This window comes from Orcinus orca, chromosome 14, assembly GCF_937001465.1.
Source record: "Orcinus orca chromosome 14, mOrcOrc1.1, whole genome shotgun sequence".
Classification (NCBI taxonomy): domain Eukaryota; kingdom Metazoa; phylum Chordata; class Mammalia; order Artiodactyla; family Delphinidae; genus Orcinus; species Orcinus orca.
Genome location: NC_064572.1, coordinates 81,230,683 through 81,242,759, shown reverse-complemented (window position 1 = coordinate 81,242,759; position 12,077 = coordinate 81,230,683). Strand labels below are relative to the sequence as shown.

Below are 12,077 nucleotides of genomic sequence, written 5' to 3'. Positions count from 1 at the left end.
CCCTTTGGACCACAGGAAGTGGCACTGATGATGGCTGATTTGGACAGGTCACAAGTCAGCTCATGCATCGCCCAACCATGCTTGGGGTCCCTGAGCTTGGGCCCTGGAGTCAGACAGATCAGGTTCCAGTCCTGGGCCAGCCGGCCGTCAGCCGTGTGACCCAGCCTCCCCAAGCTTCCTTTTCTGTCCAGGGGCACAACAGCCACACGTGCTTCCCTGGGTGGTCGGGAGAAGTAAAGGTGACAGAGCTTCTGATATGCCGGGCACAGCTGCTGGTCCTAGTGGTACTCCGGGCTTCATGATTGCCACCGTTGTCCCCTCACCCCAAGGAAAGTGACCTGAACTTGAGCCGGTCAAGTGCATGGCCGTGTTCTTGCTGGCGTTATCACTGCCACCCTCTAACTCGCCGGAGCCATGGGCCACCTCAAAGGAAGTAAACGGTGGCCTCAGCCGCTGATTTTCTAAAATCCCAAAGCATCTGAGCAGTGTGGTCCAGCGCCTTGAACCAATGGGCGTAACCCTGCCCCTGGAGCCGGGCGGGTGGATGGCTGCAGAGCTGGGACGCTGCCCGGGCCTCCAGAGAACAGCCCACGTGTTTCCATCTAACCCGGCTCAACTCCGCTGCTGGGTCGTGGCATCTGGATTCTCTGGGCCAAGGATGAGCACGCTCACCTGATGTAACATAAAGTGAGGGAAGCTGGCTGCTGCGTCGGGACCTCTTTGCATGGCTGTTTGGTGGAAACAAAGGCTGGCATGGCTTCCCCGGGCGCTGAGCTCTGTCTCTGCAAAGACTTTGGGTTTAGCACTGACTATTATGGGACAAGCTTCCGGTCATGGTGCCTGCCTCCTAAAGTTCATGGGAAACCCTTGGGGCATGACCCCCTTAGGGAGGACAGTTCATAGGTCCTTGATACTGAAAGATACACCCAGGTCGGCTCTGGGTTCTGCTTGCAAGACCCTGGGGACAAATCCTCCCTTCTGACCTCCTGAAAGGCAGTGCCAGGAACAAGTCTCTGTCAGACTGGCACAGGTTGTCATTTTAGAGCTGCCATCAGCCACGACCTTCTTGCCTCCTCCAGCCTGTCATCGGTCAGAGTCATTTACCCTTTCAGACTCAGAGACCCATTAGCCCAGCACTTCAAATTTTTGCCTTTTAAATGCATACTCTAGAATTCTGACATGTGCTACAGCACAGATGAACCCTGAAGACATTGTGCTAAGTGAATTAAGCCAGACACAAAAGGACAAATACTGTATGATTCCACTTACGTAAGTTCCTAGAAGAATCAAATTCACGGAGGTGGAGGTAGAATGGTGGTTGCCAGGGGCGGCGGGGATGGGCAGAGGGGAAAGGGGACTCATTGTTTAGTTTGCGTGGAGTTTCAGTTTAGGAAGATGAACAAGTTCTGGACATGGATGATGGCGACTGTTGCACAACAGCGTGAATGTACTTAATGCCCCTGAGCTGTACACACAAAAATGGTTAAAATGGTCATTTTTATGTTGTGTATATTTTACCACAATAAAAAAATTAGAGTTAAAAACTACTTAGTTTCTATGAAAAATATCTGAAAGAATAGTTTATATTTTAAAGTGAAGTTTGAAAAAAATTACACACTTGGGGGAAGGCAACAAGGCTTTTTTCAAAAGGTAACTCGGTGTGGAAGACCTGGACGCCTTCTGAAACCCAAGAAGCAGGAAACGGTCCTCTTGGCTCCTGACACCAAAGTGTGGTAAGGAAACAATAATTCTGAATGTCGCTGCCACCACCATCACCTAGCGAATGTCACTGCCATTCAGGACGTCCTGCCAAGTGCTGTGCTGGGCCTTTTCTTTGAGTCAGAACGAACCTACATCAGACCCGACGACGGGGTATTGTTAACCTCTGCAGCCAGTAAATGGCAGTAGTGGGACTCAGACTTAGGGCCGCTACCTGCTAACACACACCTCATTTACTGAATGTGCTGTTTGTCTCTGCTTCCTAGATTGTAAACTCTGTGAAGATGGAGATTTTCGTCTGTTCTGTCTACTCTTGTATTCACAGCACCCTTTGCAGTGCTTGGTTCTCAGGCAAGTCAGCTTGCAATAATGTTAAGTGAATTAATTGGATGAATGAGCTGGTCCCTGCCAACTCACCAGGCTCAATCCTACCATCCCATCCCTCTGCTCAACCATACTTCACCTTCTAGGAATGCAGTTCCAGCCCAGTGCATGTGTGGGCACGCACACACACACACACACACCACACACACACATACATGCACAGACCAGGCTATTCTATGCCAATTTTCCTATGCTCACAGGGTCCTGTCTGTTGTTACCATGATTATTTGTCAGGCCAAGTCCTCTGGGTCATTTGTCGAGACCCAGTCAATGTCATCTTGACTATGAAGATGAAGATGGTCCTGACCTTTGCCCAAAGGCAGAACTGCGTCTAGAAACTCTGTGTAACGATGATGCTACCTGCCCTCTGCAAGAGCCTCCCGCATCCAGACACTTATATTCCTTGTGTTCCTCCAAAGTCTCCACTCTTACCGTTGAAGAAGACGTCTTGGGGCCACCCAGTTTGGGTGAAAGGCCAAGAAGCCACACAGGAGGGAAGTGCAGAAGTAGGAAGGAATTGGGACCTTGAAAAGAGGGAGATTCAGCTTCCAGGGAGCCAAGCTAAGGCGGATAGGAGCACCGCTGGTCAGAGACACAGAAGAAATGAAAACGGCAACAAACACAAAAGAAATATATCAACCTCCCTGCACAGGGCTTGGTGGAGAGATTCTGACAGAGAACAACTGAACCACCCTCATGTCCATGACTCATGGACTACTTCAAAATGAATGTTCTGGTAAAGAGATCAGAGTTGTCACACCAGGGGTGCCCAGTTTCATGATGACTCTGTGGTTATATCTGCAAATGCCATCCATTAATCACAAGAGACACATGGCTGTGTGCCCGCCCTGGCACACAGCATCACAGTTCATTTCCTTCAGACACCTGTGGGCTGCGATGCTCGGAGTGCAGGGCATGGCTGGGCCGCTCTCCTCGGAGGCTCCCCTCCTTTTATATATGGGAAGGTGGTGCTGGGTTTGTCGGGGCGGTGCTCACCCACACAGCCGGCACATGCTCTCGTTCTCTCTCCAAGAAGCTCAGAGAAGGAATCTGTCCAGTGCACAGGTGAGATCCAGGAAGGCTTCCTGGAGGGGTCTTTGGCCAGCTCCATAAACGCTGGGTCAGATTTGGACAGGGCATAGGAGGGAGGAGACTCTGCTGCAGAGGTCAGGGAAATCTAATAGTTGGGATGGTGTGGAAATTGGATTCACTGACTGCTTTCAATGACCTCCTTCTGGTGAGCTTGCTGGAATCCACCCTTGCAGTGTCTGAAAGGGACCCATTTAGGGATTAGCAAATCAACTAAGGACTAGAATTACAGGTCCGTTCATGACTTGCCCTTAACTCGAAGACCTCAAAGTAAAAGGATGTGTCTGATGATCTAGGAGCCCCAGGTCCACCCAGCTCCACCACCAATTTGCAAAAGGCGCCCTTGTAAGCCCCTTGCCATCCCTGCACGGATTTTACAGACACGCTGTTGAGTGAAAAAATCCGGACCTTTACAAGTCTACGCTGTAAGATTCTGCTTAAAATTCAGAAGCAGCCAACACGTCTCCATAGCAAAAGAAGCCAGGATAGCCGTGCACCTTGGTGTGCGAGCGGTAGTGGCCGAAATAAGGCACATTAGGGGGCTGGTCAGGTTCTGTTTCTTGGTCTGGGTGCTGGTTACACAGGTGTGTGCACTTTGTGGAAAGTCATTGAGCTGTTCACTTGAGGTGTGTGCACTTTGCTGTATGTATTTTATCTTTTGATGAAAAATGTACTTAAAAAAAAAAGTGCCGGAACTTCCCTGGCGGTCCAGTGGGTAAGACTCCGCCTTCCAGTGCAGGGGGTGCAGGTTCAATCCCTGGTCGGGGAGCTAAGATCCCACATGCCTCGGGGCCAAAAAAACAAAACATAAAAAACAGAAGCAATATTGTACCAAATTCAATAAAGACTTTTAAAATGGTCCACATAAAAAAAAAAACTTTACAAAAAAGTAGAAAATTTGCCTGTCTCTGGCTCTTCTCCAATTGATGAATTTTTACAGCCCCCCTGGACTTCTCAGACTGCTAAGTGGAACAAAATGATGACTTCCTCTGTGGACGAATGAAGGCAATGGTTTTGCTTACAGTTTTTGTTTTTCTTACAAGGAAATGTTAAATTCTGGACAGCCTATTTGTATTTCTAAATTAACCACTGCCAGGAAAACAGCTGTGTGTGTGTGTGTGTGTGTGTGTGTGTGTGTGTATACACACACGCATGTTCCCTTTCTATATTGATGTATTTAGACAACAATGAAAATAAGCTTTGAAGATGTTCTTAAACATGGAGCTAGGCAGAGAAACTGCCCCTTTCACTGTCCATCGGTGCCCCTGGCATAGAGCACATGTTCAATAACTATTTGTTGAATGAATGAAAAAAAATCAATGAATAAAAGAATATAGATGAGTAGAAAAGGCTTGGACATATGTCTTTATTTGCAGGTACAGCGGTGCTGAAGGAGTTAACTATTCAAATACCTTCCCTCCTAGCTCAAGACGTTGCTAAGACAGCTGAGAAAAGGAGTATTTGATCTATTTCACTCAACTGCTGCTCTAAACCCTCCTTTCTGGCTACTGGGCCAGCCAAGGCCACACCCAGAGTTGCAGCTCTGCCTCATTCCTGGTCGGTCTAACATTCGGGCAGCTTGTCCCGCTGCTGCCGCATTAGGAAAGCACAATCCCATTTTGGAGGTCCCCATATTGTGACGGTCCACTCTGACCTCTGCTCCCCCACCTGGGAGATACCTTATAAACCACTCTGTCATTTCAATTATTTCATCAACAGATGAAACTTTAAAAATTGGGCCAAACAGCCAACTTCCTTGGCTCTCATACACAAGCCTGTGTACTGTCTCCCAGGGTCTGCTCATCTGCCCCACCTCCTAATGCTCCTGGAATGTCCCTGTCAGTGGCTGTGGAAACTTCCTTGACTAGCTGTTCCTTCTGTCTTCACTGAACTGTGGAGCTCAGCTCCTCTGGTGACTCAGTTCCGGCCCAGGCTGACCGTGACTTCCCACACTTCCACCACTTCCACCCCTTCCACCACTGGAGCAGAGGTGCCTTCCTGCAGCCCAAGCCCTCAGGCCAGCAGCTCTGAGGCTCAGCCCCAGGGATCCTCAGGCCAGCACAGAGCCTGGGCACCAGCGCTGCCCCCTCCCATGTCTAGGGTAGGCGTCACCAAACTATCGAGACATTATTTCTCACTGAGCCTCGAGAAAGCCTTAGAACTCTTCCTAGTCTCGTCCACCGAACAGGCCCTACCCATCAGTAAAAATGGAAACTTGTCTGCCAGCCCTCCTATTTCGAGCTGCCGCAGACATGGTGTTCTCTGAATTTGGCGTTAGCATGGTCAGACCCATTTCTCAGCTGGGGCAACCCAGCTCTGTAGAAATGTTCAATGGAATTTCATCATTCCATAAGCTGTTATATGCGCGGTGCCAGGTGAGCTGAGGATGCAATAAAGGACTGTAAACCCTTCCTACAAGCTGCTCACAACCTACCCAGGGAGACAGGACATATGCACCCACCAAGGTGTTCGTAAGGGCCTGGCTGGCAAGCATCCTAGGGAGGCCCCGCCGGGATGGACTCAGAAGAGGAAGCAGAGCAGGCTGGGGTCAGGGGAGCTGGGGCAGCAAGTGCTGACCCCTCGGCTAAGGAGTCCCTCGGGGACTCAGGGGACAAGCACTTGGGAGGTGGAGGCCATTGACCATGGAGCACCTTATAGGCAGAAGAGTGAGCTGGGACGGGAGGCGAACCACCCGCAGTCCTAAAAATGGACCACGGTCCTCTAAGTCGGAGGTAAGCCTGGGTGACCACGGAGCGGAAGAGCATCTGAGTTCCAGACTGTCTCATCTTTTCTCCCAAGGGGACACCAAGCCTGCTGGAGGGAGGGAGAGGGAGTGAGGGAAGAAGGGATGTAGGGCAGGAGGCTGAGAACACGGCTCCAGGTAGAGCACAGCATCCCAGCTTGGGCAGCGAAACCATTTGGAGACACACGAATGGTTTCCAACAAGGGAAACCTTGCAGGCTCAGGGGGCCTTGGGGAAATGCGTGTGGAGGGCTGAGGTCTGGGGTCAAAATGGAATTGATGTCGATTCAGGAGTAATGCAGAAGCTATGCTGGTAAGGAACACCCGAGGACGGGGGGAGCCTTGGAGACCCCAGCTCAGGCAGGCCCAGGAAACCCCGCTTTCAGGGCCACATGCCTTCGCTCTCTCACTCCCACTTGTTCCTCTCACAGTAAAAACACAGTTCCAATGAATCACCCACATTCTAGCTCATTTCCTATCTCCCAGTTCTAGACATTTCCAGTAGGAGAGCTAACCTGGTGCCAAACAGCGACTTTTCCTGGTGTGCATGACTCATCAGAAAAAGTGTCTCTTGGGCTATTAAAAGAGTGGGAGAGGGTGTATCTAAGACACTTGGGTTCAAAGCAAATTATATAGAAACTAAGCAAGGACATGTCATTCTGGCAATGAACACTGCTTTCCCCAAATAACGAGACAGGAAAAAGGGGCTCTTTACTTGACATGGTGCACAGATGTTCCAGAAAAGGATTAACTGCTTCAGAACAATGCAAGCAAAACTTGGCTTAAACAGGTTGATGTGCTGACGAACACATGGAAGATGTGTTTATCCGCTAAAGTCACATGTGCAAAAGAAAAGGAATCTCTTGACTCCCCTGAATGCACCTTATCTTGCTTGGAAGCCCCCGTCCCTGCTGATATGGGGAACAGAACGTAAACCTGATCGTGAAGGTAAGCCTGCCCGTCCAGGGCGGATCCTCCTGGCGCTGTCTTTGGCTACGGGGCCATCACACTCTGCAACCAGCCTGGATGATGCGAGTGTATTTACAAAGTTTTAACAGAAGCTAAAGAGACACCAGATGGATTACTGCCTTCACCCTCACCCCCACCCTGTCCCCCTGTCCCATGCTGCCACAGCTGACGTTGCCAGTGGGGTTGAACAGACAGAAAACACAGGCAGAGGAGGACACAGGGAGGGGAAGAAGATGCACTGCCAGGCAATTTTAGAAGTAATTGGCTGACAACAACACTGAACCTAGAGGCAGCCTCAGGATCTTTCTAGACACCATGCCCAGGGATTCACGACTGAACCAGCTGCAGCGGGCACAAGAGAGAAACCCTCCCTGCCATCCTAGGAATGGGCAGCAAAATGTCTTGGGATTTGGCAGGTCTGGGTTCAAGTCAGGCTCTGTCCCTTATCACCTGTATGATCTCTGACAAGGTTTTCATCTCTACTTCAATTTCCTCATCTGTAACATGGGGATAATAAAACCAGCCCCTGAGTACTAGGTAGATTAAATGAGATTACAAATAGAAAGTGTTTATCAGAATTATTGCATTTAGTAAGCATAATGAAATGGTGCCCATTCTTATACGGTAATTGTTATTTTTCACTTGAATGTTGAGATATATAACTTTTAGAATTTATAAATTTAGACATTCTGAGAGACTAGATTAATGCTATGAAATCTTTGTACATTCAAATGCTTTTTCATTTGTCCAGAAAATTCAGAATGTTGCAGGCTAACTAGTGAAATATAAATGAGAATGATCTGGTCTGATTTAGGTACATTTTAGGTATGAAATTTTTAAGGCCAGTACGGTATGGTAACTTTCCTGAATAAAAAGCACACCTTTTGCATCATGTCTTTTACTGGACACAGAACACGTGCTCAAAGGCACAGGACTATCTCATATTATAACACCTATTATTCACTTTTTCAAGTAATCTAGTGGTTCAAAGTTATCCCATAATCTTAGATCCCATAAGAAAACTGCATGCTATGCACTCTGAATGATGCTATGAAAAATAATATCACTGATGCTTTCCCCCATGATATTATGAGCAAACAAACAGTGTATGTACCATTCATCAATCAACAGTAAGTCACGTTACCTGCTAAAAAACGAGAGCACAGTTTCGTACGTCGGCATCGTCTGAGTTTTGCTGTTTAGTTGCAAGTAGACCCACAGAAGAAGTGTTTTCAGAAGGCGGAACTCGCTGAAAGTAAACAACCTGGCCAAAATACAAGATTGAGAAGTAATTTTAGGAACAGCCAAAACCACAGTGTGTAAAAAACGGAAAAATTATAAGTGAGTTTAGGAAGGAGGCAATACCACCCTGAGTCTGTAGGTGGACTCACATATCGAGTTACTTGCTCAGGGTCACTCAGCTGGTAACGTGCATGGCTGGACCCTGAACCTCAAGTCACCTGTCACCACCAGAGCCTGTGTTTTCACCCACTGGCTGTGCTGCTGTTAAACAATGGCTATCACTGAATGAGCTCCTACCAGGAGACAGTGTTCCCAAGGCGCTTCCGTACTTTTTAAATTTAATTCCACACAGTGACCCTGCAGAGCTGGGATATATTCCTTACTTTTATAGATGTGGAAATTGGACTGACCCTACGTTTATTTAAAAATTTAATGTTTTCTTCATCATGGGGTTTTGTTGGCATTAATTCTCACTGTAAAATATTGCATTAAAATACATTTTATCTCAATGACTGAGGTTTTTACGTGCCCCTTAAATTTTGCACCTGAGCTGAGTGCCTCACTGGTCATATTCCAGTCCCGGCCCTGACTGAGGGCTGAAATGTGAATAACTTATCCAAAGTCACACAATTCTGAGGTCAGACCTGGGCAGGGGTCAGTTCTGCCCCAGACTGGCTGTGGAACCTCCTGCAGGCTAACTGGCCCTGCAGCTGCAATTCCCTCATCTGTAACGCAGTGATTATAGCAGTTGCTCAGAGGATACTTGTGACGGCCATGTGAGGCGACACGTCATATGAGCTTCCTATTGCTGCTGTAACAAATTGCCACAGAGCGAGTGGCTTAAAACAACACGAATTTATTATCTTATTGCTCCAGAAGTCCTAAGTACAAAATGGATCTCACTGGGCTAACATCAAGGTGTGGGCAGGGCCCTGCTCCTTCCTGACGGTCCAGGGGAGAATCATTGCTTTGCCTATTCCAGCTTCTAGAAGCCACTGGCATCCCTTGGCTTGTGGCCCCTTCCTTCGTCTTTGAGTCAGCGGCACAGCATCTTCAAATCTCTCTCTGGTTCTGACTCTTTCTCCTGCCTCTTCCACACTGAAGAATCCTGTGATTACATTGGGCCCATCCGGATTATCCAAGATAACTTCCCCATGCCAAGCTCATTCAATTAGCAACCTTAGTTCCATCTGAAAACTCAATTCCTCTTTGCCGCACAACCTAACATATTCGCAGGTTCCAGGGCTTGGGATGTCGACATCTTTGGGGGACCATTATTGAGCTGACCACACATAGAGCAGTGCCTGGGCACAGTAATGGGCTCAGGCGGCAGCAGCGCTGACTCCTGGGTGGCAGGGCTCCGAGTGGCCCACCGAGAGGTTTGGGTCCTGGCTCCAGAGCCCACACTGTGCCTGCAGCCGCACGAGGCATCTCATCAGGAAGAAGGGAGAAGGAGAACTGGGTGCTGCTCTCCATGGAATCAGCTCTGTAAAGGATGTTTCCCAAATGGCTCCTCTAAGAGCTGCCGCCGACTTGCTTCTCTGAATCATTTCAATGTTTCTTAAACCCACTGATATTTTCTGTCTCTGACCACAGAGATGCACCTTGGCTTCAAAATATATCATAGCCTCTTCAACCACCACTTTAGTGGTCATGGTGGGTGGAAACCAAGCTAAACCGTGACTCTAAAAAGCAATGGGAATGTCACTCTCCTGCCCCTCTCGCTATTTCTGGACACAGTAGAACCGTCTCTTTCCTCTTATTTTTTTTAGGCACCTACAATGCGTGGGCTTTGACTCTGGCCAGACAGTGACCAAATTTGTCACTGTCTGGACAATAACGGTGAGCCAAGAGGGGAGACATCACAGAATCACTTGGTATGATGTCCCCACAAGGAACTCTTCGACCACTGCTGGGCTGGGGAGCTACGTATCTTCTGGTGCAGAACCCACGCTTGAGGTCCTCAAGCCCAGAAAGTTCTTTGAGATCTTACCAAAGAGGAGCTTACCAACACAAGGGGAGTAATTGGGAGCTCCATGAATCAGGACCCTGGTTTTACTTTTATGATGAAGGGTAATTATTGAAATAAAGCCCTCTGTCTTTAGGCCAAGTATTAGTACCCTAAAGCATTAGTTCCTACAGGAAATAATCACGCTGAGGACATTCAAACATATTTCCATTTACCTAAGAGCTCTGATGATCTGAATCGAGACGGAACTCACAGAGATCCTAAACTTCCCCCCGACACAGGCGAACATCTGGGCTGTTCTACATGTTCTTATTGGGGCTCACAAGTAGCCATTGGGATGTCACTGGTGTAAAAATGCCTTTAACAAAACATTGTCCTCTATTTTTATTGAGAAAACTGTGTATAAACAATAAAGATCTCCTTCTGAACACAGACCACAGAGAAAGCCGTGCCCAAGTGAACAAGAAAATATGAACAAGGAGGTCCACTGCAGCTCTGATTGTCATCACAAAAATGAAGCAAAATAAAACAAAAGGCCATGAGGAAGGGAATGAAAATACTGCTGTCTATTCATTCATCAGGGCCCTGTACAACAATTAAAATTTAAAATGCTAATTAGGTACATGCATATCAATACGGCGAGAACACGTCGCGTGATGTTAGTGAACAGAGTAAGTTGCAGGAGGTCACAATCAGTGCAATCACTATGAGGAAGTTGATTTGAAATTTAAACCTTTGCAAAACCATACTGTGCATTATTTTCACATGTACATATATGTAACAAGAATATAATCTCATGGACTGGATTCACACAAATCCTCCACTTTAGGGAGGGAGGGAGGCCAAGAGGAAAGAAGGGGAATAGGGCTGGGCGGGGAGTTGGGCGGAGCACGCAGCGGACTTCTGCTTTCCTGGTCATGTTTTATTTCTTAACTTACGACAAAATGCTACCATCTGTTCATTTGGGGAGGTGGGTCCAATTGTGTTTTGCATTATCCTCCTACCTCTGTAACTTTTTTTATAATCAAAAATATGACCTTCCATGTCCTTATTGATCTTGACCATCAGTAAGGAATAAGAAAGCCTGGAGCAGAGCACACCAGTGGGCTGGTAATGACCACGGGCATTGAGGCCACTCAGACCTGGGTTCAATTCCCAACCCTCTTGCTGCATGGCAGGAGCAATCCTTTCACGTCCTATAATCTCCATTCCGCAGGGGAAAACACGAGGAATACCTCCCTGGGTTGCCATAAGAATTAGACCTGAAAACCCACTCTGCGTGTTCTGTATACCCCAAGTGCTTCATAATTGGTAGGTATTGTTGTTATTAGCCAGAGAAGCATTAGCTGCAGGAAATACTGTTTGAGAGGGCTGCCCAGTGGTGTTCCAAATGCCGTGGAGGACACGGTGGCTTTTCTCAGGGAATTCCTGAGCCCTCAAGACTCTTTGCATCACAGACAGGAAGTCTGGGGGTGGTGGGACACGTGCCCCCCCGGTGGCAGGGCAGCCTTTCGTGCAGGTAGAACTAGACAGCCCTCTGAGTCCTCCATTCTCCTAAGTCTACAAGGAGCTTGGCTTCCAGAAAAACAGAATTCAGAATGAAGTTTTCATAATATTAGAGTGAGTGAAACAGGGTCACCGAGTGGTGACCTTTAAGGAGAAAACTGACTGAAAACCAGAGGCCCAGGAGGTCAGGGAAACTGTGTGTTTTACCACAGGTCATTTACAAGATGGAAAGAAAACTCAAAGGAAGATGAGGTCAAAGGGACTTCGGATGGGGAAGGTGAATGGCCTTGAAGTTGAAGCACCTGCTGAGACAGATGTTGTTCCCCAAAGGCTTAGAGACCCAAGCACCACGCCCACGAGCGAGGGATGGGTCACAGTCTACGCTAAGTGCGGCTGAGGGACTCTCCATCCCTGACCCCCAGCTGGCCTTTCTGCACAGATGCCCTGGGGCCATGTG

General features: G+C 48.1%; 1 protein-coding gene across 1 annotated transcript in view; it reads right to left on the bottom strand.

The window, feature by feature from the left end:
- BTBD16 (BTB domain containing 16) overlaps positions 1-12,077 on the bottom strand; it is a 54,046-nt gene that overhangs the window by 18,390 nt on the left and 23,579 nt on the right. Inside the window, 1 exon segment of the mRNA XM_033420847.2 lies at positions 8,048-8,167. Coding sequence (XP_033276738.1) covers positions 8,048-8,167 — 120 coding nt within the window.